General features: G+C 48.3%; 1 protein-coding gene across 1 annotated transcript; it reads left to right on the forward strand.

Annotated features, from left to right (window-relative positions):
- The first annotated feature begins 13605 nt into the window (after nucleotides 1-13605).
- FFAR2 (free fatty acid receptor 2) lies at nucleotides 13606-17118 on the forward strand. Its single transcript, XM_033225738.1, has 2 exons — nucleotides 13606-13722; nucleotides 15061-17118. The coding sequence occupies exon 2, from the start codon at nucleotides 15062-15064 to the stop codon at nucleotides 16052-16054; it is 993 nt and encodes a 330-aa protein (XP_033081629.1). The 5' UTR covers nucleotides 13606-13722; nucleotide 15061; the 3' UTR covers nucleotides 16055-17118.
- Nucleotides 17119-27354: the final 10236 nt, after the last annotated feature.

The raw sequence follows: 27354 nt of genomic DNA on the forward strand, positions 1-27354 counted from the left end.
AGAAGAATCACTTGAACCCAGGAGACAGAGATTGTAGTGAGCCAAGATTGCATCACTGCACTCCAGCCTGGGAGTGCTCATATGAGCACTCACTCGACAGAGACTCTGTCTCACAAGAAAAGAAAAAAAAAGAGGTAGAAGTTGGAAAAGTGGTTATCTTGGTGGTGGAAGGTTTGCTGACTGAGAGGGAATAAAAGGGCCTCTAGAGTGCTGAAAACGGCCTCCATCTCAACCTGGGTGGTCATACAGATTTGTATAGATATGTCAACATGCATCAAGCTGTATTTCCTGTTAATAACAACAATTGATAAAAGCCCCCTCTAAAATCCCATATCTTCCTATGGTTACCATAGATATTTTAGGCTCAGAATTGGTTTTGCTCCCCATATTTGCTATTCAAGATCTGTATAATTTTGGAATTCTCCCCTTTTTTCTTACCAACAGAATCCCAATTTTGTTAGGTTAGGGAAATGCCCAATTAATACTCATTTGCCCAAACTCTCTTGCAGTTAGGAATTGCCATGAGATACAACGCCAGTCAGTCAGAAATAAGTAGACGTCTGCTGGGTAGGGCTTCCAGAAAAAGCTATCATTTTCTTTTTTTCCGTTTTTAGAGACAAAGTCTCCCTCTGTCGCCCAGGTTGGAGTGCAGTGGTGCCATCACAGCTCACTGCAGCCTCCCATTCCCAGGCTCAAGCGATCCTCCCACCTCAGCCTCCCAAGTAGTTGGGACTACAGGAGTGCACCACCACACCCACCTAGATTTTTTTTTTTTTTTTTTGTAGAGATGGGGGGGTCGGCCGGGCACGGTGGCTCAAGCCTGTAATCCCAGCACTTTGGGAGGCCGAGACGGGCGGATCACAAGGTCAGGAGATCGAAACCATCCTGGCTAACACGGTGAAACCCCGTCTCTACTAAAAAAATACAAAAAACTAGCCAGGCGCGGTGGCGGGCGCCTGTAGTCCCAGCTACTCCGGAGGCTGAGGCAGGAGAATGGCGTGAACCCGGGAGGCAGAGCTTGCAGTGAGCTGAGATCCGGCCACTGCACTCCAGCCTGGGCGACAGAGCGAGACTCCGTCTCAAAAAAAAAAAAAAAAAGAGATGGGGAGGTCTCACTCTGTTGCCCAGGCAGGTCTTGAACCCCTGGCCTCAAGCAATCCTCTTGCCTCCACCTCTCAAAGTGCTGGAATTACAGGCGTGAGCCACTGCATCTAGAAAAGCTGTCATTTTCCTGCTTGAAAAAGGGATAGATCCATCTCTCATACATCTTTTGCTCTCTGTCCTCCCTGTCCCATTTTTCTGCTCAGAATGTAGATGCTTCTTACAACCATGAAGCGAAAGCTAAGATCTGGGGGTAGTGAAAGAGACAGCCAGAGGACTCCAGGATGTGGACGGATGAGTGATCCTGAGCAGCAGCCCTGGACATGGGCTCCCTAATTCCTTCATGTCCCATGAGAAAAATAAATCTCTACGTGTTTAAGTCTCTGTTATCTGGGCACATCTGACAGTTCTCAAATGAGATATAACGCTTTTATCTTCATCAATGGCAAAGACTTCTAGAGACCGAAGGGGGCTTCTGGATGCTAATTCACTGTGGCTTCATATCATTGTGTAGCAAGGGCTCAAGGAAAAAAAATAGTGGGGGAAGGGATCCCCAAGACACTCCCAAAATTAAGACTACACGCTCCCCTCCCACCTTCTCCTGATAGCAGCCTTCATTGCTTCCTATGGAATCTGAAGTCTTCTGGCAGTGGAAAGAGCTCAGGGAAGATGGCTCAACAAGAAGAGGATCTCGGTTCACATCAACTTTCCCGAGAGCGGGTCTTACAGTGTTACGTCCACTGAATCACTGTTTCTCAATCTATTTTTAACCACCTCCCACTTCTGATAAACAGAAACTTTACTTTCTGGTTTGCGTTAAGAAAATCAGGGCTTTTCTCTCTCTCTTGGGAAATTTCCAAGCATTTTCAAATGTGCTGCCATCTCCCCTGCTGCGACACCCAGGAGTTTCTGATATCCTCCCTGCACTTCCTGAAAACCCACGGTCTAATTTAAGTTACCTAAGATTCTGCAAAGTAGACAAAAACCCTGGTGACTCCAGCGATACCACAACTCTTAGGGGAGGGTGAGTCATGTATGTGGCAGAAGCAGGTAACGGAGGAAAACAGAGACAAAGTCGGACTGGGGAGAGGAACACAGAGCAACCAGTTTTGCCCCCCATCTGGTGTGTCTTTTGCAGGATCAGCCAGCACCTGACTGCAAGTTTCTGCCTCCAGACACTCTGCTGCCTCTCCTCCCTTGCTCAGGGTCAGCACTGAAAGGCAGCCCAAGGAAACGACCAGCTGCTGCCTTCTGGCCTTTACCAAGGGTGGTGTGAACCCACGCAAATTACCCAATGGTCTGGCCTTGAAGCGGCAGCGGGAGGGTTTTTTAGTCCTGTGCCTAGTCCAGTGGTCACCTCTGCATGGACAGCAGATGGAGAAGGGGTCTTGGGGAAGGAGGAGGAAAATGTCAGGCAACCTCTCCAGGATTCCTGGAATAAACATTCCTTCTCCCAAGCTCTTCATTCTGTTTCACAATCAAATCCAGAGTCTTGTAAACATTCATGGAAACCATGAAAGCTAAACAACTTGGTAAACGGTAGACAGAAACAGTAAATAGAATCTTCCCTCTACTTCCTGTGTATCCAGAATGTTTACAGACAGGGAGTGGGGACTGACGACAGATCGCAGCATCTGGGATCTGGGGCTACAGCAGGAACAAAGACATGTGGAAGGTTGGGAGTCTCCTGGATCTTGGGGGTCTAGGGTTGAAGGTTATTCCTTCATGGTTTCAGGGAAAGAGTGAAGGCCACTGGCAAGAAGCCTGGTGACCACACAGACCCACCCTGCAGGAAGCAGGTGACACCATCTCACAGCCTGACCTGTCCCCCATGTCCTCCTCTGTTGGATGCACAGGACTTCCAGGGGCTACCAAGGAAGTAGGGTCTAACCCGGGCCCTCACAGTACAGTGGCAAGTGTAGTGTGGTGGTAAAGACCATGAACTCCAGCCAGGTACAGAGGCTCACGCCTGTAATCCCCACACTCTGGAAGGCCGAGGTGTGCAGATCACTTGAGTCCAGAAGTTCAAGACCAGCCTGGGCACATGGTGAAACCCTGTCTCTACAAAAAGTACAAACATTAGCTGGGCATGGTGGCACATGCCTGTAATCCCAGCTACTCGGGAGACTGAGGCGGGAAGATTTCTGAAGTTGGAGGTTTCAGTGAGCCAAGATGGTGCCACTGTACTCCAGCCTGGGTGACAGAGTGAGACCCTGTCTTTAAAAAAAAAAAAAAAGAAAAAACAAAGTTAGCCAGGCATGGTGGCGTGCACCTGTAATTCCAGCTACTCCAGAGGCTGAGGCGGGAGAATCACTTGAGCGTGGGAGGCAGAGCATGGGAGGCAGAGTGCAGAGGCAGAGGCAGATTGTGCCCCTGCACTCCAGCCTGGGCAAGAGAGCGAGATCCTGTCTAAAAAAATAAAAAATAAAAAAAGGCCACGGACTTTTTAGTTCAGAGTTCAGTTCCTCCGTCCACCAGATGCATGACTCCAGGCAAGTCACTTCTTACCTCTACATACTTCAGCTTCCTCGTCCACTAAAGGGGATGAGTGTGTGACTTCCTAGGATGTTTTAAGGTTTACGTGAGTTCATCTTTGCAAAGCTCTTTGCGTGGCACTTGATACACAATGTCATACAATACAATAAATGTTGGCTGCTATGTCTACTATGTCCTCTGTCTGTTGTAATGAATTGCCACAAACTTGGTGGCTTAACATAACGGAAATGTATTCTCTCACAGTACTGAAGACCAGAAGTCCAAAACCAGTGTCACGGGGCTGAAATCAAGGTGCAGGGTCTCCTAACTTTCCCTCCTATTTTCTCCATCCTGACCAAGAAGCAGAGTGCCTTGACCAACCTGCGACACGGCCAGCTGCGTGTTTTCTCTGCAGACTTGAACCCAAGCCAGAGTTTGAACATCCCCAGGCACTGAAAAAGGTCTTTAGGTTGCTGCCCAAGACACTGAAAGAAACCAGCCCTGGCCCTGGGCCAAATTCCTTAAACCCGCATGCAAACCCCTTCCCTGCCCCCTCCCTTTTCTCTCAGTGTCCAGGATGCTGAAGCCTACTCTGCAAATTCCCCTCCGAAATGCGTTGCACTAATCACTCTGGCGTTTGGTGCTTCTTTCTTTGGGAACCCATCTGGCCCCATCTTGGGATGGTTTGGGGAACTCCTTGGCAGAAACTCCCTTGCCACAGCTTTTCGGGGTGACTCCAACCGGATCCAGCTGGGATGGAACACAGGTGTCAGCAGGATCCCGTTTCTCTGGAGGCTCTTGAGAAAATCCATTCTTTGCCTCTTCCAGCTTCTGGTGGGCGCTGGCTTGCAGCCACATCACTGCGGTCCTCCGTGATCACAGCATCTTCTCCCTTTCTGTCTGATTTCTCCCTCTACCTCATTCTTTTTGTGATTACATTTAGGGCCATCTCAGATAGTCCAAGACGATCTCCCCATCTAAAGATTCTTCTTCTTCTTCTTCTTTTTGTTTTGAGGTGGAGTATCACTGTGCTGCCCAGGCTGGAGTGCAACGGTGCGATCTCTGCTCACTGCAGCCTCCACCTCCCATGTTCAAGTGATTCTCCTGCCTTAGCCTCCGGAATGGCTGGGATTACAGATGCACACCTCCATGCCAGGCTAAGTTTTTGGATTTTTAGTAGAGACAAGACGGGGTTTTGCCATATTGGCCAGGCTGGTCTTGAACTCCTGGCCTCAAGTGGTCTGCCTGCCTCGGCCTCTGAAAGTGCTGGGAACACAGGCGTGGGCCAACGTGCCCGGCTCTGCCTCCTTCTTTTTGTGATTATGTTTAGGGTCATCTCAGATAGTCCAAGATGACCTCCCCATCTCAAGCTTCTTAATCCCAACTGCAAAGTCCTTTTTGCCCATGAAAAGTAGCCTTCACGGGTTCCAGGGATTAGGACATGGGTCTCTTTTGTGGGGACCATCATTTGGCCATCACAGCTGGTATGATTGGCCAGGAGTGAAGTTTGATAAAAAGGACTCAGGTGGACAGAGAGTGGAGGAAGGAAAGGTCTCTGCAGAGAGAGGATGGGGTATGGCTACCGGCAGTGGGTGGTGGGAACAACCACAGAAGCCCACCACAGAGGCCACAGAGACAGAGTCTGCAGAGTTCTCCCAAGAAGCTAGCCTCAAGACTCTCCTTTTAATTTTCTTCTTCAGCAATGCACCAGCCCAGCAATGGGTTATGTAGGGACTATGGAAGTGAAGGACCCTATGACGAGTGACAGGGGAGGCTGCATAAGTGACAACTAAAAAAGATGCACTGAGGGGGGTGGGCGTAAACTCTTACCTTCGCAGTGGGTGAGCTCCTCTGGTGAGGCCTCTGCAGGGCACAAAAAGGGTGATACACAAATGAAGTCGGGTGAACTGCACTGGCACAGGAGCCATGACGTCTCAAAGTCCATCAGCACGTGCTGGTCTAGACTCACCTTCCCTCTTCATCCCTAGGAGGTTCCATTTCTCTCTGGCATCCTGTACTTCCTTATTAATTGTCATTTATTTAAAATTGCATGCTGGGTGCAATGGCCCACACCTGTAATCCCAGCAGTTTGGGAGGCCAAAGCAAGAGGATTACTTGAGGCCAGGTATTTGAGACCAGCCTGAGAAACACAGCAAGACTCTGTCTCTACAAAAAATTAGCTGAGTGTGGTGGCCAAGCCTGTAGTCTCAGCTACTTGGGAGGCCGAGGTGGGAGGACTGCTTGAGCCCAGGAGGTCAAGGCTGGAGTGAGCTATGATCACACCACTGCACTCCAGCCTGAGTGACAGAGCGAGATCCCCATCTCTAAGATTAATAATAATCAGCCCAGACATGGTGGTTCATGCCTGTAATCCCAGAACTTTGGGAAGCTGAGGTGAGAGGACGGCTTGAGGCCAGGAATTTGAGACCAGCCTGGGCAACATAACAAGACCCCCTCTCTACCAAAAATAAAAATAATAAAAACATTAAAAAATAATAATAATAAAACAAAGTTACATACCTCAAATCCCAAGTGATCTTCTCTGCCCCGGGTGCACATTCTCCCTAATCCATGCCATCCTCAATCCCTCAACCCCTGGTGACTGCAACACCCTCCTAGCAGATCCCTCTGCTTCCAGTTCTGTTCTAGGGACCATTCTTCACACAGTATCGGGCTTGATCTTCTAGAATCATACATCACATCACATCATTCCCCTCTTATGGCCCTAAGTGACTTCCCACTGCTCAAAAATGGAGCCTTAAGGCAGGGTACAGTGGCTCACACTTATAATCCTAGCATTTGGGAGGCTGGCAATTGTTTCATTCATTCATTTATTCAACAAATATATATCCACCTCCTAGAATGTGCCAGGATCTGTGCCAAGCATTGGAAATATCATGGTCGAAAAATGCAGATGGGTCCAGGCACAGTGGCTGACGCCTGCAATCCCAGTACTTTGAGAGGGCAAGGCAGGCGGTTTACCTGAGGTCAGGAGTTCAAGACCAGCCTGGCCAACATGGTGAAACCCCATCTCTACTAAAAATACAAAAGTTAGCTGGGCGTGGTGACAGGCACCTGTAGTCCCAGCTAGTCAGGAGGCTGAGACAGGAGAATCAATTGAACCCAGGAGGCAGAGAGAACCCAGGTTGCAATGAGCCAAGATCGTGCCATTGCACTCCAGCCTGGATGACAGAGCAAGACTCCATCTCAAAAAAAAAAAAAAAAAAAGAAAAAGAAAGGTGTATACCCTGGATCGTCAGTGCTGACCATGAGGAAAAAGTCCCTGTGACTTTTGCTGCAAGTCCGTTAAACCACAAGACAGCTCTCAAGTGATTACACATCCAGGATGTCTTAACAGGTCCCAGAAAAAGATAAATGAGGCATCTGAGGACAAGTGTCCTCTGAGCTTTTGAAATGGACTTACCTACATTCTGAAGCCATTCTCGTCCATCTATCCTCCACTCTCATTCAGGAAATTGTTACTAAGGGCCTAACACGTTCCAGGCTCCACGCCAGGCCCCGGGGATGCAATGGTGAGCAAAGCAGCTGTGTTCCCTGCCTTTATGGACAGTCTCATAAGGGGATGTAGACTTCACATCCATCTTAATGCAAATCCTCATGCTAATGAACACATTATAATAAACTGAGACGTGGGACATAGGAAGGAACAGTAAAAGATGCTATGAGAGCCACAAACAATGAGAAAAGAAACCCTAAAAACATTCAATTCACAGCGGCCTCCAAAATATTTAGAATCACGTGAAACCTCTATGCTGACAACTAGAAAGCATTGCTGAGAGGAATTAAACGCCTAAATAAATGGAGAGAGATGTCCAGTGTCGATGGTCCCAAATTGATCTATGGGTTCAGTGTGACCCCAGTCAAAATTCCAGCAGACTTTTCTGTAGAAATTGATTGTAATATTTATATGAACATGCAAATGACCCAGAATAGCCACAGCAAATTTAGAAAAGAAGAAGGAAGTTGGAGGACTTACCCTATTTCAAGACTTACTATGAAACTATAGTAATCAAGACTGTGTGCAGGCTGAGCACAGTGGCTCACGCCTGTAATCCCAGCACTTCGGGAGGCCAGGGCACATGGATCACTTGAGGTCAGGAGTTCGAGACTCGCCTGGCCAACATGGCAAAACGCTGTCTCTACTACAAATACAAAAATTAGCCGGGCATGGTGGTGAGCGCCTGTAATCCCAGCTACCCAGGAGGCTGAGACAGAAGAATTGCTTGAACCCAGGAGGAGGAGGGTTCAGTGAGCCGAGATAGCGCCACTGCAGTGTAGCCTGGGAGACAGAGCAAGACTCCGTCTAAAAATAAAAATTTTTTAAAATAATAAAAATAAATAAAATTTTAAAAGACTGTGTGCAAATGATGAAAGGCAAGACACAGAGTTCGCTAGAGAAGAATAGAGAGTTCAGAAATAGTACCACACATATACAACCAATGGGTTTTCAGTACAGGTGCCAAGGCAATTCAACAGGGAAAGGAAAATCTGGAATAATTGGATAAGGAGGTAAAAACTTCTTAGGACATTAAAGCACAAACCATAGAAGAAAAACTAGATAAATTAGACCTTATCAAAATGTAAAACTTTTTTGCTTTTCAAGAGACAATTAAGAAAAGGAAATCCAGGCACAGTGGCTCATGCCTGTAATCCCAGTGCTTCGGGAGGCCAAGGTGGGCAGACTGCTTGAACTCAGGAGGGCGAGGCCAGCTTGGGCAAAATGGCAAAACCACATCTCAACAAAAAATACAATAATTAGGCATGGTGGTAGGTGCCTGCAGTCCCAGCTACTTGGAGGGCTGAGGCGGAAGGATCACCTGAGCCTGGGAGGTCAAGGCTGCAATGAGCGGTGATCAAGCCACTGCAGTGCAGCCTGGGCAGCAAAGTGAAACTCTGTCTTTAAAAAAAAAAAAAAAAAAAAAATTAAAAGAAGAAGAGAAAAGTCACAGAATGGCAGAAAATATTTGTAATATTTACATCTGACAAATGACTAGTACCCAGAATATAATAAAGAACTCTCAGAACTCAACTATATGAAAATGATCCAATTTTTTTTTTTTTTTTTTTTTTTTGAGACAGAGTTTCACTCTGTCACCCAGGCTGGAGTGCACTGGTGCGATCTTGACTCACTGCAACCTCTGCCTCCTGGGTTCAAGCGATTCTCCTGTCTCAGCTTCCCTAGTAGCTGGGCTTACAGGTGCCCACCACCGTGCCCAGCTAAATTTTGTATTTTTAGTAGAGATGAGGTTTCACTATGTTAGCCAGGCTGGTCTGAAACTCCTGACCTCAAGCAATCAGCCCACTTCAGCCTCCCAAAGTGCTAGGATTACAGGTGTGAGTCACCATGCTCAGTCTAAAATTTTTTAAATGAGCAAAATATTTAAACAGGCACACTTCTTTTCCACAAAAGAAGATATGCAAATGACTCATAAGTACTTGAAAAAATGCTTAACACCAATAATCATCAAGAAAGTACAAATTAAGACCACAACAAAGGCCAGGTACGGTGTTTCACGCCTGTAATCCGAGCACTTTGGGAGGCTGAGGCAGGCAGATCACCTGAGGTCAGGAGTTCAAGACTAGCCTGGCCAACATGGCAAAACCCCATCTCTATTAAAAATACAAAAATTAGCCAGGCATGGTGGCACGTGTCTGTAATCCCAGCTACTCAGAAGGCTGAGGCACGAGAATGGCTTGAACCCGGGAGGTGAAGGTTACAGTGAGTGGAGATGGCACCACTGCACTCCAGCCTGGGTGACAGATCAAGACTCTGTCTCCAAAAAAAAGAAAAAATAAGGACCACAGCAAGATACCATGGCATACTTATTAAAATGCCTACAATTAAAAACTAGCAAATGTCAAGTGTTGGCGAGGATGTGGAGCAATGAAATGCTCGTAGGCTCCTGGTGGGAATGCAACATGGTACAGCTACTTTGGAAAACCGGTAGTTTCTTAAAAAGTTAATAAAACGTTTACCATATCACCTGGCCAATACACTGCCAGGTATTTGCCCAACAGCACTGAAAACATTTCCACACACAGACCTAAATAAGAATGTTCTTAACAGCTGTATTCATACTAGCCGAAAACTTTAAAAAAAAAAAAAAACCCAAACCAACCAAATATCCTTCAACAGATTAATGGATAAATAAAATGTGAAATATCCTTAAAACAGAATACTACTCAGCAATAGAAAAGATGCTATAAGAACCTATAAGAGGGGAGTCACAATCTAGGAGGTCAGGGCTTTGTTTGTTTGTTTGTTTGTTTGAGACAGTGTCTTGTTCTATCGCCCAGGCTGGAATGCAGTGGCGCAATCTTGGCTCACTGCAACCTCCGCCTCCTGGGTTCAAGTGATTCTCCAGCCTCAGCCTCCTGACTAGCTGGGATTACAGGCGTGCACCACTATGCCTGGCTAATTTTCGTATTTTTAGTAGAGACGGAATTTCGCCATGGTGGCCAAGCTGCTCTCGAACTCCTGACCTCAGGTGATCCACCTGCCTCAGCCTCCCAAAGTGCTGGGATTACAGGCGTGAGCCACTGTGCCCAGCCAGGCAGGGCTTTCTTAAGGAAGTAAGTGGTTATCTGAAAGAAAGCTACCAATTAACTGGAAACGTTGGAATGGGTGAAAGAAATAAAGACATACCAGGCAGGGGCTGGTTCAAGCTCCCCGTGGCACACGGAAAACATGACACATTCACAGAAGTGGAAAATGGCCCTGCCCAGACAGCAAAGAGAGAGAAGAGTGATGTGAGTGGAAGCTGGCAAGGGCCATGCCAGGCAGGCCTTGTTAAGGACGTTGATATTTCTCCTAAAAGCAGTGAGAAGTCTCTGCAAGGACAAGAAGGTGGTGTAATTGGATTGACATTTTTAAAACCATTCCACTAATACAGTATGGAGAACTGACTGCCCGGGAAGCTGATGGATGAGAGGAAGTGAGTCAGGGCCCTGCTAAAATCCTGGTTGGGATGATGGCACTGAGATGGGATGATGGAGATGGAGACGGATGGATGGATTCATATTTGGAATCCATAAGCATTTGGGGAGTACATCATACTGCATTCTAGGGATAAGGAAGAAGATAGTATCAAGATTCACTTTAAGACTGACTCTAGGCCAGGCTCAGTGGCTCACGCCTGTAATCACAGAACTTTGGGAGGCCAAGGTGGGCCAATCACTTGAGGTCAGGAGTTCAAGACCAGCCTGACCAATATGGTGAAATCCTGTCTCTACTAAAAATACAAAAATTAGCTGGGCGTGGTGGCAAATGCCTGTAATCCCAGCTACCCGGGAGGCTGAGGCATGAGAATTGCTTGAACCCGGGAGGCAGAGGTGACAGTGAGCCAAGATCATGCACCACTGTACTCCAGCCTGGGCAACAGAGTGAGATTCTGTCTCAAAAATGCCCTTAGACACGGAAGGGTGGATGAAGGCCGAATTTGTTAGGGAAGATCTAAGGCCAGGTCTGGACACATTTGATTTGGGGTGCCTGTGAGACACCCAAATGGCAGTGTCAACTAGGCAGTTGGGCGTGTGCATGTGAAGCTCATAGAAACCTAGGATGGAGATTCAAACCAGGGGTGTCATGAGTAACTGGAACTACAGAAACAGACGCAGTCGACTAGCAGGAGAGCACAGGTGAGAACAGGAAAGAACCTGGAACCAAGCTTGAAGGAAGTCACCATTTCAGGGATGAGTAGGGGAAAGGTGAGCTAGCAAAGAGGTACGAGAAGTGACCAAAGGAAAGAGAAGGAAGCCAACAGTGTAACGTATCAGAATTTGTGAAAAGAGGATGTTTCCAGAAAGGCATGGAAATTGTGTTGAATGCTAATAAAATAAGAAAAAAATAAGTCCACTGAATTTAGAAACATGGAGGTCACCGCTAATATTAGGAAGAGAAGATCCCATGGAAAATAGGCACAGAACACGGATTAGGGTGGACTGAGGGGCGAGTGAGAAATAAGAATGTGGAGAAAGTGATTACACAGAACTTTAGACAACGGATCCAACTTCCTGTGATGGCAAGCCGCATTATAAGGATGATGAGAGAAAACTGCACTTGGAAGGAACTGTGAAGGATATTGCTCTTGTGAAAGTCTGACCCCTTGAACTCGGTCTGAGAGGTTGGATTTCCTTTTCCTGTGACGTAGGTGGACATCGTGAACTGTGAGACTGAAAGCTTCCTTGGTGACGCTCCCTTCATAACTGCTGTGAACACGGAGAGGGAGTTTCGCTGGGGCATCTTCCACAGGGGGACACAGGACAGTGACGGCGAAAGGCAGGAGGTGGGGGGGAGAAGGACGGGCAGAGACAGAGAGGCAGTCCCACTCCTCAACACTTGTTTTCCAATGAGTTTCCTGGATTCTGCAATTAAATCCAGATCCTCATGCATGTTTATAGAAAATCATAAAAGCGAAATGACACAAATAAATTTGGTGGCAATAACAGAGAACGGTCTCTCTTAGCTCTCCTGTTGATCTGAGAAGTGACGTGTGCTGGGGGAAGGAAATAAAGAACTAGAACGCCTTCAGAGGAGAGTACAGTGGATGAAAAAGAAAAGATAAATATCAAAATATCTGGGCCCTTATAGACCACAAAAAGAATAAATGACTGACTGACTGAATGAATGAATGAATGAATGGCAAACAATAGGAAATAGGTATGTCCTAGGGAAAGAATGGGGAATCTGTGAGCAGGAATCAGGCCACAGATGGCAGAACAGAGACTTCTTCCCGAGACTTCTTCCCTAGGTCAAGAGGAAAACATGTTCCGACGATCCTTGCTTCATCGGGTGTGTATTTCAAAGAGACCTTCAGGAGCTTCTAATCTGGGGCTACCGAGGTCAGAGAGGGGGGAAACAGTGAGACTTTATCAGGGAAAGGAATGGAGCCTGAGTGCCACTCCCTGACGAAAAGCCACACGGGCATGTGAACTTGGGCCTCCTGAATTCCTGACACTTTCCCAAGAGAGATGGCACGTCCATGCCCTGAGCCTCTGGAGGCTGCACCAAGCGGCTCACTCTCTATGAAGCTGTGTTACAGGCTTGGGACGAGGCAGCACTTACGGGCATCTACTAAGTGCTTTGCATACACAACCTCACTGAATCCTTGCAGAAGTCCTCGGATGTCAGAATTCACATGCTCACTTGACTACAAGAAACTAGAGTTCAGGAAACTGATCTGTCCCAAGGTTGTAATGAAGGGACCTGGATTTGAGCCCATATCTATCTGCGTGACTGTAACTCCCACACCATTTCTATCATAACGAGATGCAGGCCAGGACAGGCAAAAGAAATGTGTTGGGGGCAGAGGGCAGGAGACCATAGAGAAAGTTGAAGAAGAAAAGGAAGTTGAAGAAAAAAAATTGAAGAAGAAAAGGAAGGAGGGCCGGGTGCAGTGGCTCACGCCTGTAATCCCTGCACTTTGGGATGCCGTGACAGGCGGATCACTTGAGGTCAGGAGTTCAAGACCAGCCAACATGGTGAAACCCCATCTCTACTAAAAATACAGAAATTAGCTGGACGTAGTGGCAGGTGGCTGTAATCCCAGGGAAGCTGAGGCAGGAGAATCGCTTGAACACAGGAGACGGATGTTGCAGTGAGCTGAGATGGCACCACTGCATTCCAGCCTAGACGACAGAGCAAGACTCACCCTCAAAAAAAAAAAAAAAAAAAAAGAAAGAAAGAAAAAAAAAGAAAGAAAAGGGAAAGCTCATTTCTGAGAATGAGCAGAACGACAGAAGAAACTGCCTAAGAAAGAGAAGAGAAAATAATCTGACTTGGGAAGTAAGAAAAGAAAAATGCCTGGCAATTTTTATTTCAATCAGGAATTAAGGACAGAAAAATCTGCATTTGGAAGTCAAGAGTGAGGATTCTCTTGAGAGAATAAAGATGCTGGGCCTTTCCTTTGGGTTTGAGAGGAAATATTGCTTAAAGACTGACCTTCCTTTCTCTGGTCACGTGGCTGGTGCTGGTATAAATGCTTCCTACCAACCAGGTTCCTCACCACTTTTTCCTGCATGGCATGGACAGAAGCAGGGGCTAAAGCTCTGTTCCCCTCTCCCGGAAGCTCGCAGACCTCCCTTCAGAACCAATCCCAAGAAGCCATCTATCCGGAACAACACAAGGCAAGGCAGCTAGTGTAAGACTTGTGCTCTGGGAAGAGAGGCCAGGATCAGATTTGAGGGGAAGGTTCTGGGGGAGTGGAGGAAGGATGTCAGAACCAAATGGAAGGCTCATACCCAGAGACAGGAGCTAGTGTGAGGAGCAAGGAAACAGCCAAGAAATCAAGGCTGGAGAGAGGATGGAGGGACAGGACCAGGGCTGGGGGCCAGCAAGGGTGACACCCCAAGTGGAAACTGAGTTACCCTATGAAGAAGACGAGTTCTATTTATGGTCAGAATGTCAGGCTCAACGGCCAGTGAAGCCTGTGGGCTTTTCTGAATATTTCTCTAAGGTCTTCTGGGGACAAGCCTTCCTCCTAAGGCTAGTGCTGGTTCATCCTTCCTCCCCTCTACCCTCCTCTAAGCCTCTCAGCTTCCCCTTTTCCTTTTTTTTTTTTTTTTGGTGGAGTTTTGCTCTTACCGCCCAGGATGGAGTGCAACGGCATGATCTTGACTCACTGCAACCTCCGCTTCCCAGGTTCAAGCGATTCTCCTGCCTCAGCCTACCAATTAGCTGGGATTACAGGCGCCCGCCACCTTGCCCGGCTAATATATATATATTTTTTATATATTTTTAGTAGAGATGGGGTTCACCACGTTAGCCAGGCTGGTCTCAAACTCCTGACCTCAGGTGATCTGCCCACCTCGGCCTCCCAAAGTGCTGGGATTACAGGTGTGAGCCACTGCGCCCGGCTCCAGCTTCCCCTTTTCTAGAGAGCCCCAGTTTGGTGTTGGACAGAGGAGGACAAGGTGGGGGACAATCTGTGCTCTGCAAAACAGAGGAAGGGAAGTAGGAAGCTGGGCTGGTGGCGGGGCACCTGGGTCCTGTGGAGAGCTGGCACTGGGCATCGGCGCCTGGGGCCCCACAGCCTCGTTATCCTGACACACATCTTACAGCTCTCTCCCCACACTGATGCCTCTCTCTCCTGCAGGTCTCTGTCTGAGAAAGGCACTTGAGTAAAGTTAGAAACTGATAACAGTAACTTCCTATATCTGTGAGGATAGGAGGAGAAAGGCTAGGGAAAATGGAGGGGGAATTCCCTTGGGAAGCCACGGGTTGGTCTCCCCCAGAGACACATGATGGCAAACATCATCACTACTGCTTAATATCCCGCCCAAGGCAAAGTCAATAATTGCTCTGGGTAGTTTGAGCAGGTGGTGTGAGCAAGCCGTGGTGGTATCAGAAGGCACTGTCCTGGGAAGGGGACGGTGCCGGGGAGGATGTCTGCATCCTGAACAAGAGCTGGCTGCACAGGCTGTGAGTGAGACCCCCTGACCCCGCCCTTTTTTGTTCCCCCCCAGGATGCCGCCAGACTGGAAGAGCTCCTTGATCCTCATGGCTTACATCATCATATTCCTCACTGGCCTCCCTGCCAACCTCCTGGCCCTGCGGGCCTTTGTGGGGCGGGTCCGCCAGCCGCAGCCTGCACCCGTGCACATCCTCCTGCTCAGCCTGACGCTGGCGGACCTCCTCCTGCTGCTGCTGCTGCCCTTCAAGATTATCGAGGCCGCATCGAACTTCCGCTGGTACCTGCCCGAGATCGTCTGTGCCCTCACGAGTTTCGGCTTCTACAGCAGCATCTACTGCAGCACGTGGCTGCTGGCGGGCATCAGCGTTGAACGCTACCTGGGCGTGGCTTTCCCCGTGCAGTACAAGCTCTCCCGCCGGCCTCTGTATGGAGTGATTGCAGCTCTGGTGGCCTGGGGTATGTCCTTTGGTCACTGCACCATTGTGATCATCGTTCAGTATTTGAACACTACTGAGCAGGCCCGAAGTGGCAATGAAATTACCTGCTACGAGAACTTCACCGATCACCAGCTGGACGTGGTGCTGCCCGTGCGGCTGGAGCTGTGCCTGGTGCTCTTCTTCATCCCCATGGCGGTCACCATCTTCTGCTACTGGCGTTTTGTGTGGATCATGCTCTCCCAGCCCCATGTGGGGGCCCAGAAACGGCGCCGAGCCGTGGGGCTGGCTGTGGTGACGCTGCTCAATTTCCTGGTGTGCTTCGGACCTTACAACGTGTCCCACCTGGTGGGGTATCACCAGAGAAAAAGCCCCTGGTGGCGGTCAATAGCGGTGGTGTTCAGTTCACTCAACGCCAGTCTGGACCCCCTGCTCTTCTATTTCTCTTCTTCGGTGGTGCGCAGGGCATTTGGGAGAGGGCTGCAGGTGCTAAGAATTCAGGGTTCCTCCATGCTGGGACGCAGAGGCAAAGACACAGCAGAGGGGACAAATGAGGACAAGGGTGTGAGTCAGGGAGAGGGGATGCCAAGTTCGGACTTCACTACGGAGTAGCAGTTTCCCTGGACCTTTGGAGGTGGCCTGGGTTACACAGGCGCTGGGAAGCCTGGGAGAGGCGGAGCAGGAAGGCTCCCGTCCGGATTCAGAAATCCTCAGACCCAGTCCAGGACTGGGACTTTGAAAAAATGCCTTTCACCAGCTTGGTATCCCTTCCTGACTGATTTTTCCTACTCAAAGGAGCATAACTCAGAGATGCAGGAAGAAGTAGTTAGTTAGGTATAGAAGCACCAGCCGGGCGCGATGGCTCATGCCTGTAATCCCAGAACATTGGGAGGCTGAGGTGGGTGGATCACTTGAGGTCAGGAGATCGAGACCATCCTAGCCAACATGGGAAAACCCTGTCTCTACTAAAAATACAAAAAACTTAGCTAGGCATGGTGGCACATGCCTATAATCCCAGCTAATCAGGAGGATGAGGCAGGAGAATTGCTTGAACCCGGGAGTCGGAGGTTGCAGTGAGGTGAGATCACACTACTGCACTCCAGCCTAGCGACAGAGCGAGACACCATCTTAAAAAAAAAAGAAGAAGAAGAAGAAGCACCATCAGGCTGGAGAAGCAGCGTAGCTAACACAAGTCCAGTCCTCGTGGTATAGCTGGTAGTTGGGGATGGCCAGGCTGAAGCAGAGAGTCCTAGAGAAATCTCGATACAAGCTTCAAAGCAACACCTAGACACTGCTCTAGTGGTTGATGCTGGAGATAAACCAACAGGAAAGAGATGGAAGAAAAAGATTAAACGAGGTCAAAGAAGACTCAAAAAGGTTCTGAGCCTGGAGATGAGTGGGGAGGCCTCAGGGCTTAGATCTTTAATGATAGGGGTTTCCCTGCATCGGTTTGACCTGTGGCCTTTTCGATGTGCTCTGTTTGTTTTCACGTGTTATCTTGTCTCCCCTGCTAAACTGGGAGCTGCCAGAGGTCTGGGTCTTATCTCCTTCCTCCATGGTACCCCACACAGGCCAGGATGTGGCTTGGTACCCAGCAATCAGAGATTAGCACTCCTTCATACAGGGGAAAGCAACCTTGTCTAGCAAATTGAAAATAAAGATGATAAAACTCTGAAGTGAATGTCCACAATTTTTGTAACACTGCTGCAAGCACAAGGAGAGCAAAAATGGGAGAGAGAACCAGATTCAGCAGCAAAGGGGAAAAGTGATGCATCTGAAACCACAGAAACATCTTAAGATAAAGAGGTGGTGTGGGCAAGGAAAGTGAGGGCACTGACAGAATCCTGTTTCAAGGGATGAATAGAGAGTCTGGCCTTAGAAAGGATGCGGGGTGATTCCGACTCACAGTCATGTGTCTGCCACAGGGACTTAAAACATGTTACCTTCCTGCTCAGAAACCTGCAGAGCTTTCCATCAAAATGTTTCCTTGGCCAGGTGCAGGGGCTCATGTCTGTAATCCCAGCATTTTGGGAGGCTGAGGTGGGAGGATCGCTTAAGCCTGGGAGTTGGAGACCCACCTGGGCAACACAGTGAGACCGTGTCTCTCAATTTTAAAAATTTAATTTAAAAAGATGCTTCTGGCCGGGAACAGTGGCTCATGCCTGTAATCCCAGCACTTTGGGAGGCCAAGGCGGGCGGATCACCTGAGGTCAGGAGTTCCAGACCAGCCTGGCTAACATGATGAAACCCCGTCTCTACTAAAAAGGCAAAAAAAAAAAAAATTAGCCAGGCATGGTGGCACGTGCCTGTGATCCCAGCTACTCAGGAGGCTGAGGCAGGAGAATCACTTGAATCCGGGAGGTGGAGGTTGCAGTGAGCCAAGATCGTGCCACTGCACTCCAGCCTGGGCGACAGAGAGAGACTCCGTCTCCAAAAAAAAAAAACAAAAACAAAAACAAAAAAAAGTGCTTCTCCCAAAGAACTCGTATTGTACCATTCTTTGCCTTGCTTTGTCCCCTCTCTCCCCTTCCAGTTCTACCTGCCTAGCTCATTTTTCCACAATAAGGACTCCTAGACCATTCTCTCTAGTTAAATGACCTCCAGCCCCTAACCTAGTAGTTTGCAACCCAGGCTGTACATCAGACTTACAGGTGGAGATGTGAAAATAATACAGACAGCCACCTCCAACCTACTGACAGAATCTTTGCAGTTGGGGCCCCAGCAAGTGAGTTTTTCAAAAAAGTACCCCAGGTGGCCAGCTGGGGTCGTGAATCTGTCTTATCTCAGAAGCCCTATCTGTCCAAGAACTTGTTCTTCAAACACCTTGCCTGCTTATTCATCCCCCTCACCTCAATCCCACATTCTTCTACCTGTTTTTATGTTTGTTTGTTGGTTGGTTGGTTGGTTGGTTGGTTGGTTTTTAGAGTTGGAGTCTCACTCTATTGCCCAGGCTGGAGTGCAGTGGCACAATCATGGCTCACTGCAGCCTCGAACTCCTGGGCTCAAGTCACCCTTCTGCCTCAGCTTTCCGAGTAGATGGGACTACAGGTGCACACAACCACACTCAGCTAATTATTTTATTTTGTTTTATGTAGAGATGGGTGTTTCCCAAGCTGGTCTTGAACTCCTGGCCTCAAGTGATTCTCCTGCCTTGGCCTCCCAAAGTGTTGGGATTACAGGTGTGAGCCACCGCGCCCGACCCTCCCCCATCTTCTGGTGCTTGCTTCTTCCTCACTTACAAAAATCCACTAAATATTCACTTTCTCCAGAAAACCTTTCCTTATCAGTCCCACTGAACTGAAAGCTCATTTTCTATTTTCCTCCTTCAAAAGAAGACTGGACAGGTGCCATAAGAACCCTGAATTCAGTGTCCATTCCGCTTACTAAATGGATGGCCTGAAGCAAGCCAGTGCCTCCAGCCTCTATTTCTAAATCATAGTTATTAGGATACTAGATATCTCCCAAGATCACTCTGTGGATTAAAATAAGACTCCATGAATAAAATTGCTGAGAAATCATAGAGTATTAAGTAGTTCTAAGATATAAATCCACATACACAGATGTACCCTCACTTATTAGAAATATAATAAGTAAACATTAAAAATAATGGAAATAATGCCGGGCATAGTGGCTCATGCCTGTAATCCCAGCACTTTGGGAGGCCGAGATGGGCAGATCACTTGAGGTGAGGAGTTCGAGACCAGCCTGGCCAACATGGCGAAATCCCATCTCTACTAAAAATATTAAAAAATTAGCCAGGCATGTTGGCAGACACCTGTAATCCCAGCTACTCGGGAGGTTGAGGCACGGTAATTGCTTGAACCTGGAAGGCAGAGGTTGCAGTGAGCTGAGAACGTGCCACTGCACACCAGCCTGGGCAACAGAGAGAGACTCTGTCTCAAAAAAAAAAAAAAATAGAAATAACATAGTGGATAGTCAACTACGGATAGCGTGGCAGTAATAACATGAGAAAAAATCTGGGATTCTCAGCTGACTGGACGTGCACTATGAGTCTATGATGTATTACAGCTGCCACAAAAGCTAATTTGATTGGATGACATGAAAAGAAATCATGCTGGCCAGGCACGGTGACTCACACTTGTAATCCCAGCACTGTGGGAGGCCAAGACAGGCGGATCACGAGGTCAGGAGTTTGAGACCAGCCTGACCAACACGGTGAAACCCCATCTCTACTAAAAATACAAAAAATTAGCTGGTGGCGGGTGCCTGTAGTCCCAGCTGTTTGGGAGGCTGAGGCAGGAGAATTGCTTGAACCTGGGAGGCGGAGGTTGCAGTGAGCCGAGATAGCACCATTGCACTCCAGCCTGGGTGACAAGAGCGAAACTCTGCCTCAAAAATAAAAAGAAAATAAATCATGTCTAGACAAGTTGATGATACTGAGGCAGGGCAGGTGTGTTAAGTGGGGCTTGGCCCATGAGGGTTCTTGGTTTTGCCCAGGAAAGAATACAGGGCAAGCCGGTGGTGAACGAAAACAGCTTTGTTGAAGCAGTCCTGTTACAGCTCCAGTCCTGTTGCAGCTCCGTGACTGCTCCTGCAGAGCAGGGCTACCCCATAGGCAAAGAGTAGCAGCTCAGGGCAGTTGTGCAGTCATATTTTTGCCTACTTTTAATTGCACACATATTAAGGGGCAGTTAACCCAGAAATTTCTAGGGAAAGGGTAGTCACTTTTGGGTTGCCAGGTCATTGCCATGGAAAGGGGTGGTCACTCCCAGGTGTTGCCATGGCCACAGTAAATATGACACTCTGGTGGGCATGCTTTATGAAAAGCTGCTTCACCCTTTCCCTGTTTTAGCTAGTCCTCAGTTTGGTCCAATGTCCAAACACCACCCCTGGGGTCGAGTTCCGCCTCCTACCTCAGTAACCCCCATTCCACTTAGGTCTACTCAGCAGCAGGTTCAGAACTGAGCAACACATTCTCCTGTTTTTTTGGTTGTTGTTGTTTGTTTTTGTTTTTTTTGAGATGGAGTTTCACTCTGTTACCCAGGCTGGAGTGCAGTGGCACGATCTCAGCTCACTGCAACCTCCACTTCCCAGGTTCAAGCGATTCTCCTGCCTCAGCCTCCCAAGTAGCTGGGATTACAGGTGTCCACCACCATCCCTAGCTAGAAGATACATTTTTTTTTTTTTTTTTGAGACAGAGTCTCATTCTGTCACCCAGGCTGGAGTGCAGTGGCCAGATCTCAGCTCATTGCAAGCTCCGCCTCCCAGGTTTACGCCATTCTCCTGCCTCAGCCTCCGGAGTAGCTGGGACTACAGGCGCCTGCCACCATGCCCAGCTAGTTTTTTTGTATTTTTTTAGTAGAGACGGGGTTTCACCGTGTTAGCCAGGATGGTCTCGATCTCCTGACCTCGTGATCCGCCCATCTCAGCCTCCCAAAGTGCTGGGATTACAGGCTTGAGCCACCTCGCCCGGCCACTAGAAGATACATTCTATGTAACCACGCAGGAAAGAACAAAGACCACAGGTGGAAGAGGCACGGAGATACCTTTCAAATAGTTATGGCCATTTCAATGGTACTGACTATCTCAGCAAAGAAGTCACTCCTCAATTTCCAGGAATATTCAAGAAGGTAGCAAACATCTATCCTAGGACACTGAGGAAGCTCACACATATGAGGGTTGAATCAGTTTAATGCCTAACAACTTCCAACTCCATGATTCTCAGGTTCTTTTTTTTTTTTTTTTTTTTTTGAGATGGAGTCTTGCTCTATCACCCAGGCTGGAGTGCAATGGTATGATCTCGGCTCACTGCAACCTCTACCTCCCAGGTTCAAGCGATTCTCCTGCCTTGGCCTCCTGAGTAGCTTGGACTATAGGCATGCACCACCACGCCCGGCTAATTTTTGTATTTTTAGTAGTGGCTCATGCCTGTAATCCCAGGACTTTGGGAGGCCGAGGCGGGCGGATTGTCTGAGGCCAGGAATTCGAGACAAGCCTGGCCAACATGGTGATTCTCAGGTTCTCTAGGGGCACAACTTCTGTTACTAACCAGGAAAGTACAAGATGAAGGCATTTTGCTGGGCACAGTGGCTCACGCCTGTAATCCCAGCACTTTGGGAGGCTGAGGCGGGCCAATCATGGGGTCAGGAGTTTGAGACCACCCTGACCAACATAGTGAAACCCCATCTCTACTAAAAATACAAAAATTAGCCAGGTGTGGTGGCGCGTGCCTGTAATCTCAGCTACTCAGGAAGCTGAAGCAGGAGAATCACTTGAATCCAGGAGGCGGAGCTTGCAGTGAGCCGAGATTGCAGCACTGCACTCCAGCCTGAGCGACAGAGCAAGATTCCATCTAAAAAAAAAAGTCATTTTGTTTTCATGGGGTTATAAGAAAATCAATCACTGGACCTGGTCTAAGACTTTCAAAGTGAAGCTGTAGCTGCTCACTTACAAGCGTTTGACCTCCATCAAGTTACCTGACATAGCAGCCCATTTCTTCAGTGGGAAATCAGTCGATCATCTGTTCAACAAATCTGTATTGATTACCAACTCCAGGCCAGATACTTTTCTAGGGTCTGGGGATACAGAGTGTACAAGAGACAAGTATCTTCCCTGTTGGGTTTCCATTCTCGTAGGGGAAAATAGTTAAAAAACAGGTAAACAAATAGATAAGCAAGGTTATTTCAGAGTGTGACAAATGGAAACTAGTTACAAAGGAACTGAAACAAGGTCATGGGAGAAACTATAAGCGGAGGTTGAGGAGGTTTAGAAGATCATTCTACTCTCTTGCTTCAAACCTTCACCTGGCTTCCAGAAGCTGTCAGAAGCTCATTCAAACTCCTTTCTGTGACCTAAAATACTTTGCACCGTCTTTTCAGGGAGCTGCTAGCCCGATGAAAACCCTGCATGTTTGCATAGTAGTCTATGGTTTCTTAACTCTCATGCACATGGTCTCCTTGATCCTAACAAACATTTCCCTTCAGGTCCCTTCAGGTAGGCACAGCTCCCAGACTGAAATTCTTAAAATGGAAATCAGATTATTCCACTCTCTTGCTTCAAATCCTCAAATGGCTTCTAGAGGCGCTTAGAATACAAATTCCTTTCCGTGACCTAGAAGCCCCTGCTCAACTCCTCAACCTCATCTTCTTTCACTCTGTCCGCATTCACAGTGTTCCAGCCCAGAGGTTCTCTACGTGTGGTCTCTGAGCCAGCAGCTGCTGCATCACCTGCAAATAAGCCACCTGACACATCGGCCTGTTTCTTCATTCAGAAGTTGAATCTCCCAAGTTAGTGGTGTTCAGCTGAGCCCTGAACAATGAAAGGGAGTTGACATACAAAGACCCGCAGGAACATTCTGGGAACAGAAATTGCTGATGCAAAGGCTTTGACGAGAGAGAAAACCTTAGCATCCCTCAAGGCCAGAGAGAAGGCCAGTGCAGGGCTAGAACAGGGGTTTCAAATGTAAGCAAATATTGGAATCACCTGAAGCATTTGCTGAACCACAGATGACTGTCCTCACTCACCCAGGGCTTCAGAATCAGTAGGGATATTGGTCAGGGTTCTCCAGAAAAACAGAACCAAGACAGATTAGATAGACAGATACGTAGGTAGGTAGACAGATAATAGATTATAGATAGATAGATAGATAGATAGATAGATAGAGAGAGAGATAGACACAGGTAGGTAGTAGGTAGACAGATAATAGATTAGGTAGATAGATAGATAGATAGATAGATAGATAGATAGATAAGAGGATAGGAAGCCCTGATCTATTGCATTTGCCAATTTCTGTGGCATATACACTCCCACCAGGGATCACTGCTACCAATATGAAGATCTTGAACGTGGGTTTGGCAAGAGATGCTAATAATGGGCTCTTATTATGCTGTAATGAGCTCAGACATATCCCTGCATGCACAGCACATATGCTCGAATGGCAGCCAGATCACATCCTCCTTGAGAAAACTTTCTCCTTCCCTACCCACGCTTCATGCAAGCCTCTTGCACAGTGCTTCTGACACAGTAAACACTAGTTAAATGTGGCTGGCTGGGCCTGCTCCAAAGCATCCGGGTGGCTGTATGATTGCACAGCTCCTCTGAATCCCCTGCCCCAAAGCAGGATGACAGATGGGTAAACAGAAATATTAGTGCCTAGTTAATGAATAACACAGACAGCAGCCTAGTGCCACTACCAGGAAACAGGGGTGGAGGGAGCTGGCCTGGCCCAACCTGGGGCTCTGACCAACAGGAAAAGGGAACCTGGCATTATTTCACTTCCCCTTTCTGGAAAAGATGCTCCTGGGCCCCTTCCTCAGAATTTCTTATCAGCCCACACAACCAGAACTCAAGTGCAGTGTGGCTTGGTGGTGAATACTATGGTTGGAAAAGGAGGGGTGGGGCTGGTGGGCGTGGAGAGGGTCTGGAGGAAACACACAGCCATGATTCCAGCCTCCCTCCCTTAAATGTCCTGCTTCTCGGCCCTGGGTCTCTGCTAGTCCTTCTTTTCACCTTGCCCTTCCTTCTGTGGGCAAATGCTTTTGCCCCACTTTTTCTGTTTTTTCCTTTTCATTATTTTTCTCCAGTCACAGGAAATGAGGACATTTCTCATTTACAAATTGCACATCCAATCAGAAAATTGGGCCAAAGATCTCTAAGCCCTCAGAAGCAGTCATCCAGTAACCCACTTGGCAAAGTTTCAAAGGTCTGGGAAAGTAGATGTGAGGTCAAGCAATGTGGGAGGGGAGTCGACTCTGCAAACGCTGGCCACAGCCAACTGGCCACCAGCAGCTTACCCAAGGAGGAGCTGTCCAAGCTACACACTAGCCCCGGTTCCCTCTCCCCAGACACTGACCTCTGCCATCTGTCAGTCTGAGCTACGACCAGCCTCGAGAAAACAGAGTTAGGAAAGTAAAACACGCAGCTCCCAAATCTAGATATTTTAAATAAAAAGCCCACCGATGTGGGCTGCAGTCGAGAATTTCTAAAGTGCCATGGCAAACGTTACACCATTTGAGTTTCCGTGGCATAGCCTTCATTCGCCAACATTTATGGAGGCCTACCATGTGTCAGGCCCTGTTCTAGGTACTAAGGATACAGCAGTGAACAAGAAGGATAAGATTCCCGCCCTGGAGCAGCTCCCATTCCTGAGCAGGCAGGGAGAGCAAGACCCATAGGCAAGATCCTTTGCACTGGTGCTACGTGCTGTGAAGACAATAGAACTGAGCTGGGGTAGAGCATGACTCCCAGGAAGGGAGTAGGTGGTTACTTTTGAACACACAGCTTGAGAAGGCCATGCAAAGGTGATATCTGAGCTGGGACTAGAATGGCAAGGAGAAATCTTGCATGCCAAGAACTGGGGGAATAATGTCCCAAGCAAAGGGCTCCAGGCCTGTGCAAGGCCTGAACAGGCTGAATTTGTGCCAGGAAAAGAAAGGCCAGGGTGGCTGCAGTTTAGTGACAGCTGAAGAGCCAGCAAGTGTCAGATCCCAGGGAGACTCAAAGGCTTTTAAGAAGCACAACAGGCCGGGCGCAGTGGCTCATGCCTGTAATCCCAGCACTTTGGGAGGCTGAGGCGGTCGGATCACAAGGTCAGTAGTTTGAGATCAGCCTGACCAACATGCTAAAACCCCATCTCTACTAAAAATACAAAAAAAAATTAACCAGGCGTGGCGGCACGCACCTATAATCCCAGCTACTCAGGAGGCTGAGGCAGGAGAATCGCTTGAACCCGGGGGGCAGAGGTTGCAGTAAGACGAGATCGTACCACTGCACTCCAGCCTGGCAGCAGACAGAGATGCCATCTCAAAAAAATAAAAAAGCACAACAGATATCCTCTCCCTACTTAACAACAAGAAAAGCGAAAAGCTGAGGCTCAGCAATGCAAAGTGACATACACAAGTCCTCAGTGAGATAGTGTTCTGGCCCCTCCTCCACGATTCCCAACTCCCTCTCAAAACCACAGGCACACTCTCTCTCAATCTGTTACTTCACTCAGGAAGAGAAAAGAGGGCAGGATTCGTGACTCATGCGGTGTGCAGTTGTTTGGTACAGAAAGCTGGGGAGAGCGGTAGAGACTGACCTCCACCAAGGTTCTCAGAAAGGAAAGGCTTCAGGGGTAGGGTAAGATGCCTGGTGCTGAGAGCAGAGTAGAGACCAGCAAGAAACCTGGCTTCTAGGAGGAGTCATGGCTGGGGAGAAGAAGGGGCCTGGGCTCCAAGAAAGTGATGGGAGGCCAAGGAGTCACCAAGAGCCATCCCATGCTGTCCCGGGTCCACTGGCCTGCAACAGAAATGAAGGTGTGAGGACAGAAGCGTAGAGCTCAGGGGATGCGAGCAGGCCTCCAGCCTGGGTCCACTTCTGAACCCTGGCTGCACTCCAGAGCCACTGGAGGAGTTTCCAAAACTGCTGGTGCAAATCTTGTCCTAGCACTGTGTAACTCAACTTTGCTGTGCTTTCGTTTTCTCACAATATATTTTTATTTTTTTGAGATGGAGTCTCGCTCTGTCGCCCAGGCTGGAGTAGAGTGGCATCATCTCAGCTCACTGCAACCTGTGTCTCCCTGGTTCAAGCAATTCTTGTGCTTCGGCCTCCCGAGTAACTGGGATTACAGGCATGCGCCACCACACCTGGCTAATTTTTGTATTTTTAGTAGAGACGGGCTTTCACCGTGATGGTCAGGCTGGTCTTGAACTCCTGACCTCAAGTGATCCGCCCCCCTCAGCCTCCCAAAGTGCTGAGATTACAGGCTTGAGCCACTGAGCCTGGCCTCTCACAAGAGTAAAAAAAAAAAAGGCCAGGTGCAGTGGCTCACACCTATAATCCTAACACTTTGGGAGGCTAAGGTAGGAGGATCACTTGGGACCAGGCATTTGAGACCAGCCTGGGCAATAGAGTAAGACCCCATCTCTAAATAAATAAATAAATAAAGTAGTTAATTTTTAAAAAGAAAAAGAAAAAATGAAATTATTAAATAAAATAAATTAGCCAGGCATGGTGGCACACACTTGTGGTCTCAGCTACTTGGGAGGCTGAGGAGGGAGGACTGCTTGAACCCAGGAGGTGGAAGGTGCAGTGAGCCACTGTACTCCAGCCTGAGTGAGACCCTGACTCAAAAAACATATAAGTAGGCCGGGCGCAGTGGCTCAAGCCTGTAATCCCAGCACTTTGGGAGGCCGAGACGGGTGGATCACGAGGTCAGGAGATCGAGACCATCCTGGCTAACACTGTGAAACCCCGTCTCTACTAAAAAATACAAAAAACTAGCTGGGCGAGGTGGCAGGCGCCTGTAGTCCCAGCTACTCGGGAGGCTGAGGCAGGAGAATGGCGTGAACCCAGGAGGCGGAGCTTGCAGTGAGCTGAGATCTGGCCACTGCACTCCAGCCCGGGCGACAGAGTGAGACTCCGTCTCAAAAAAAAAAGAAGAAGAAAAAACGGGGCTAACAGCACCTACATCATCATGTTACTACGAAGATGAAACGAATTTCATATTGTACCTCCAAAGCACTTAGAAAAGGGTCTAGCACTGGAGATGCCAAATACATGTTTAACCATGGAAATCTTTTAAAAATGTAGTTCCATTCTTCTGCTCGAAGGCCTCCAGATGCTTCTCATGATCCTCAGAGTAAAATCCCATGCCTTCCCCAAGGTCAGCAAGGGCCCTGAAGCATCTGACACTTGGCTCTCACCCAACCCAGCTCATCCCTACTCCCTTCCTCCAAGCCCTCCTCCAGCTCCCTTCACTCTTCCTTTTTTGTTACCGACAGCTCAGTAAGCTCCTTCTCCTTGTGGTTCCCTTTTCATGGAGCCCTTGTTCCCCAGGTACTCATCCAGCTGAATTTCCCCTCCTTCAGGCCGCCTGTGACTCAGATTTCATTTCCTCAAAGTACTTCCCCCTCCACCACTCCTAAGTGGCGTCCCTCTTGACACATTCACATAATCCCGAGTTGCTGACT

The sequence above is a fragment of the Trachypithecus francoisi genome, unplaced genomic scaffold, assembly GCF_009764315.1.
Source record: "Trachypithecus francoisi isolate TF-2019V2 unplaced genomic scaffold, Tfra_2.0 Lachesis_group12, whole genome shotgun sequence".
In the NCBI taxonomy this organism is placed as follows: domain Eukaryota; kingdom Metazoa; phylum Chordata; class Mammalia; order Primates; family Cercopithecidae; genus Trachypithecus; species Trachypithecus francoisi.

Bases quoted from the DNA above. Each gene is read 5' to 3' on its own strand.
- FFAR2 (XM_033225738.1), top strand. From the start codon at position 15,062: ATGCCGCCAGACTGGAAGAGCTCCTTGATCCTCATGGCTTACATCATC.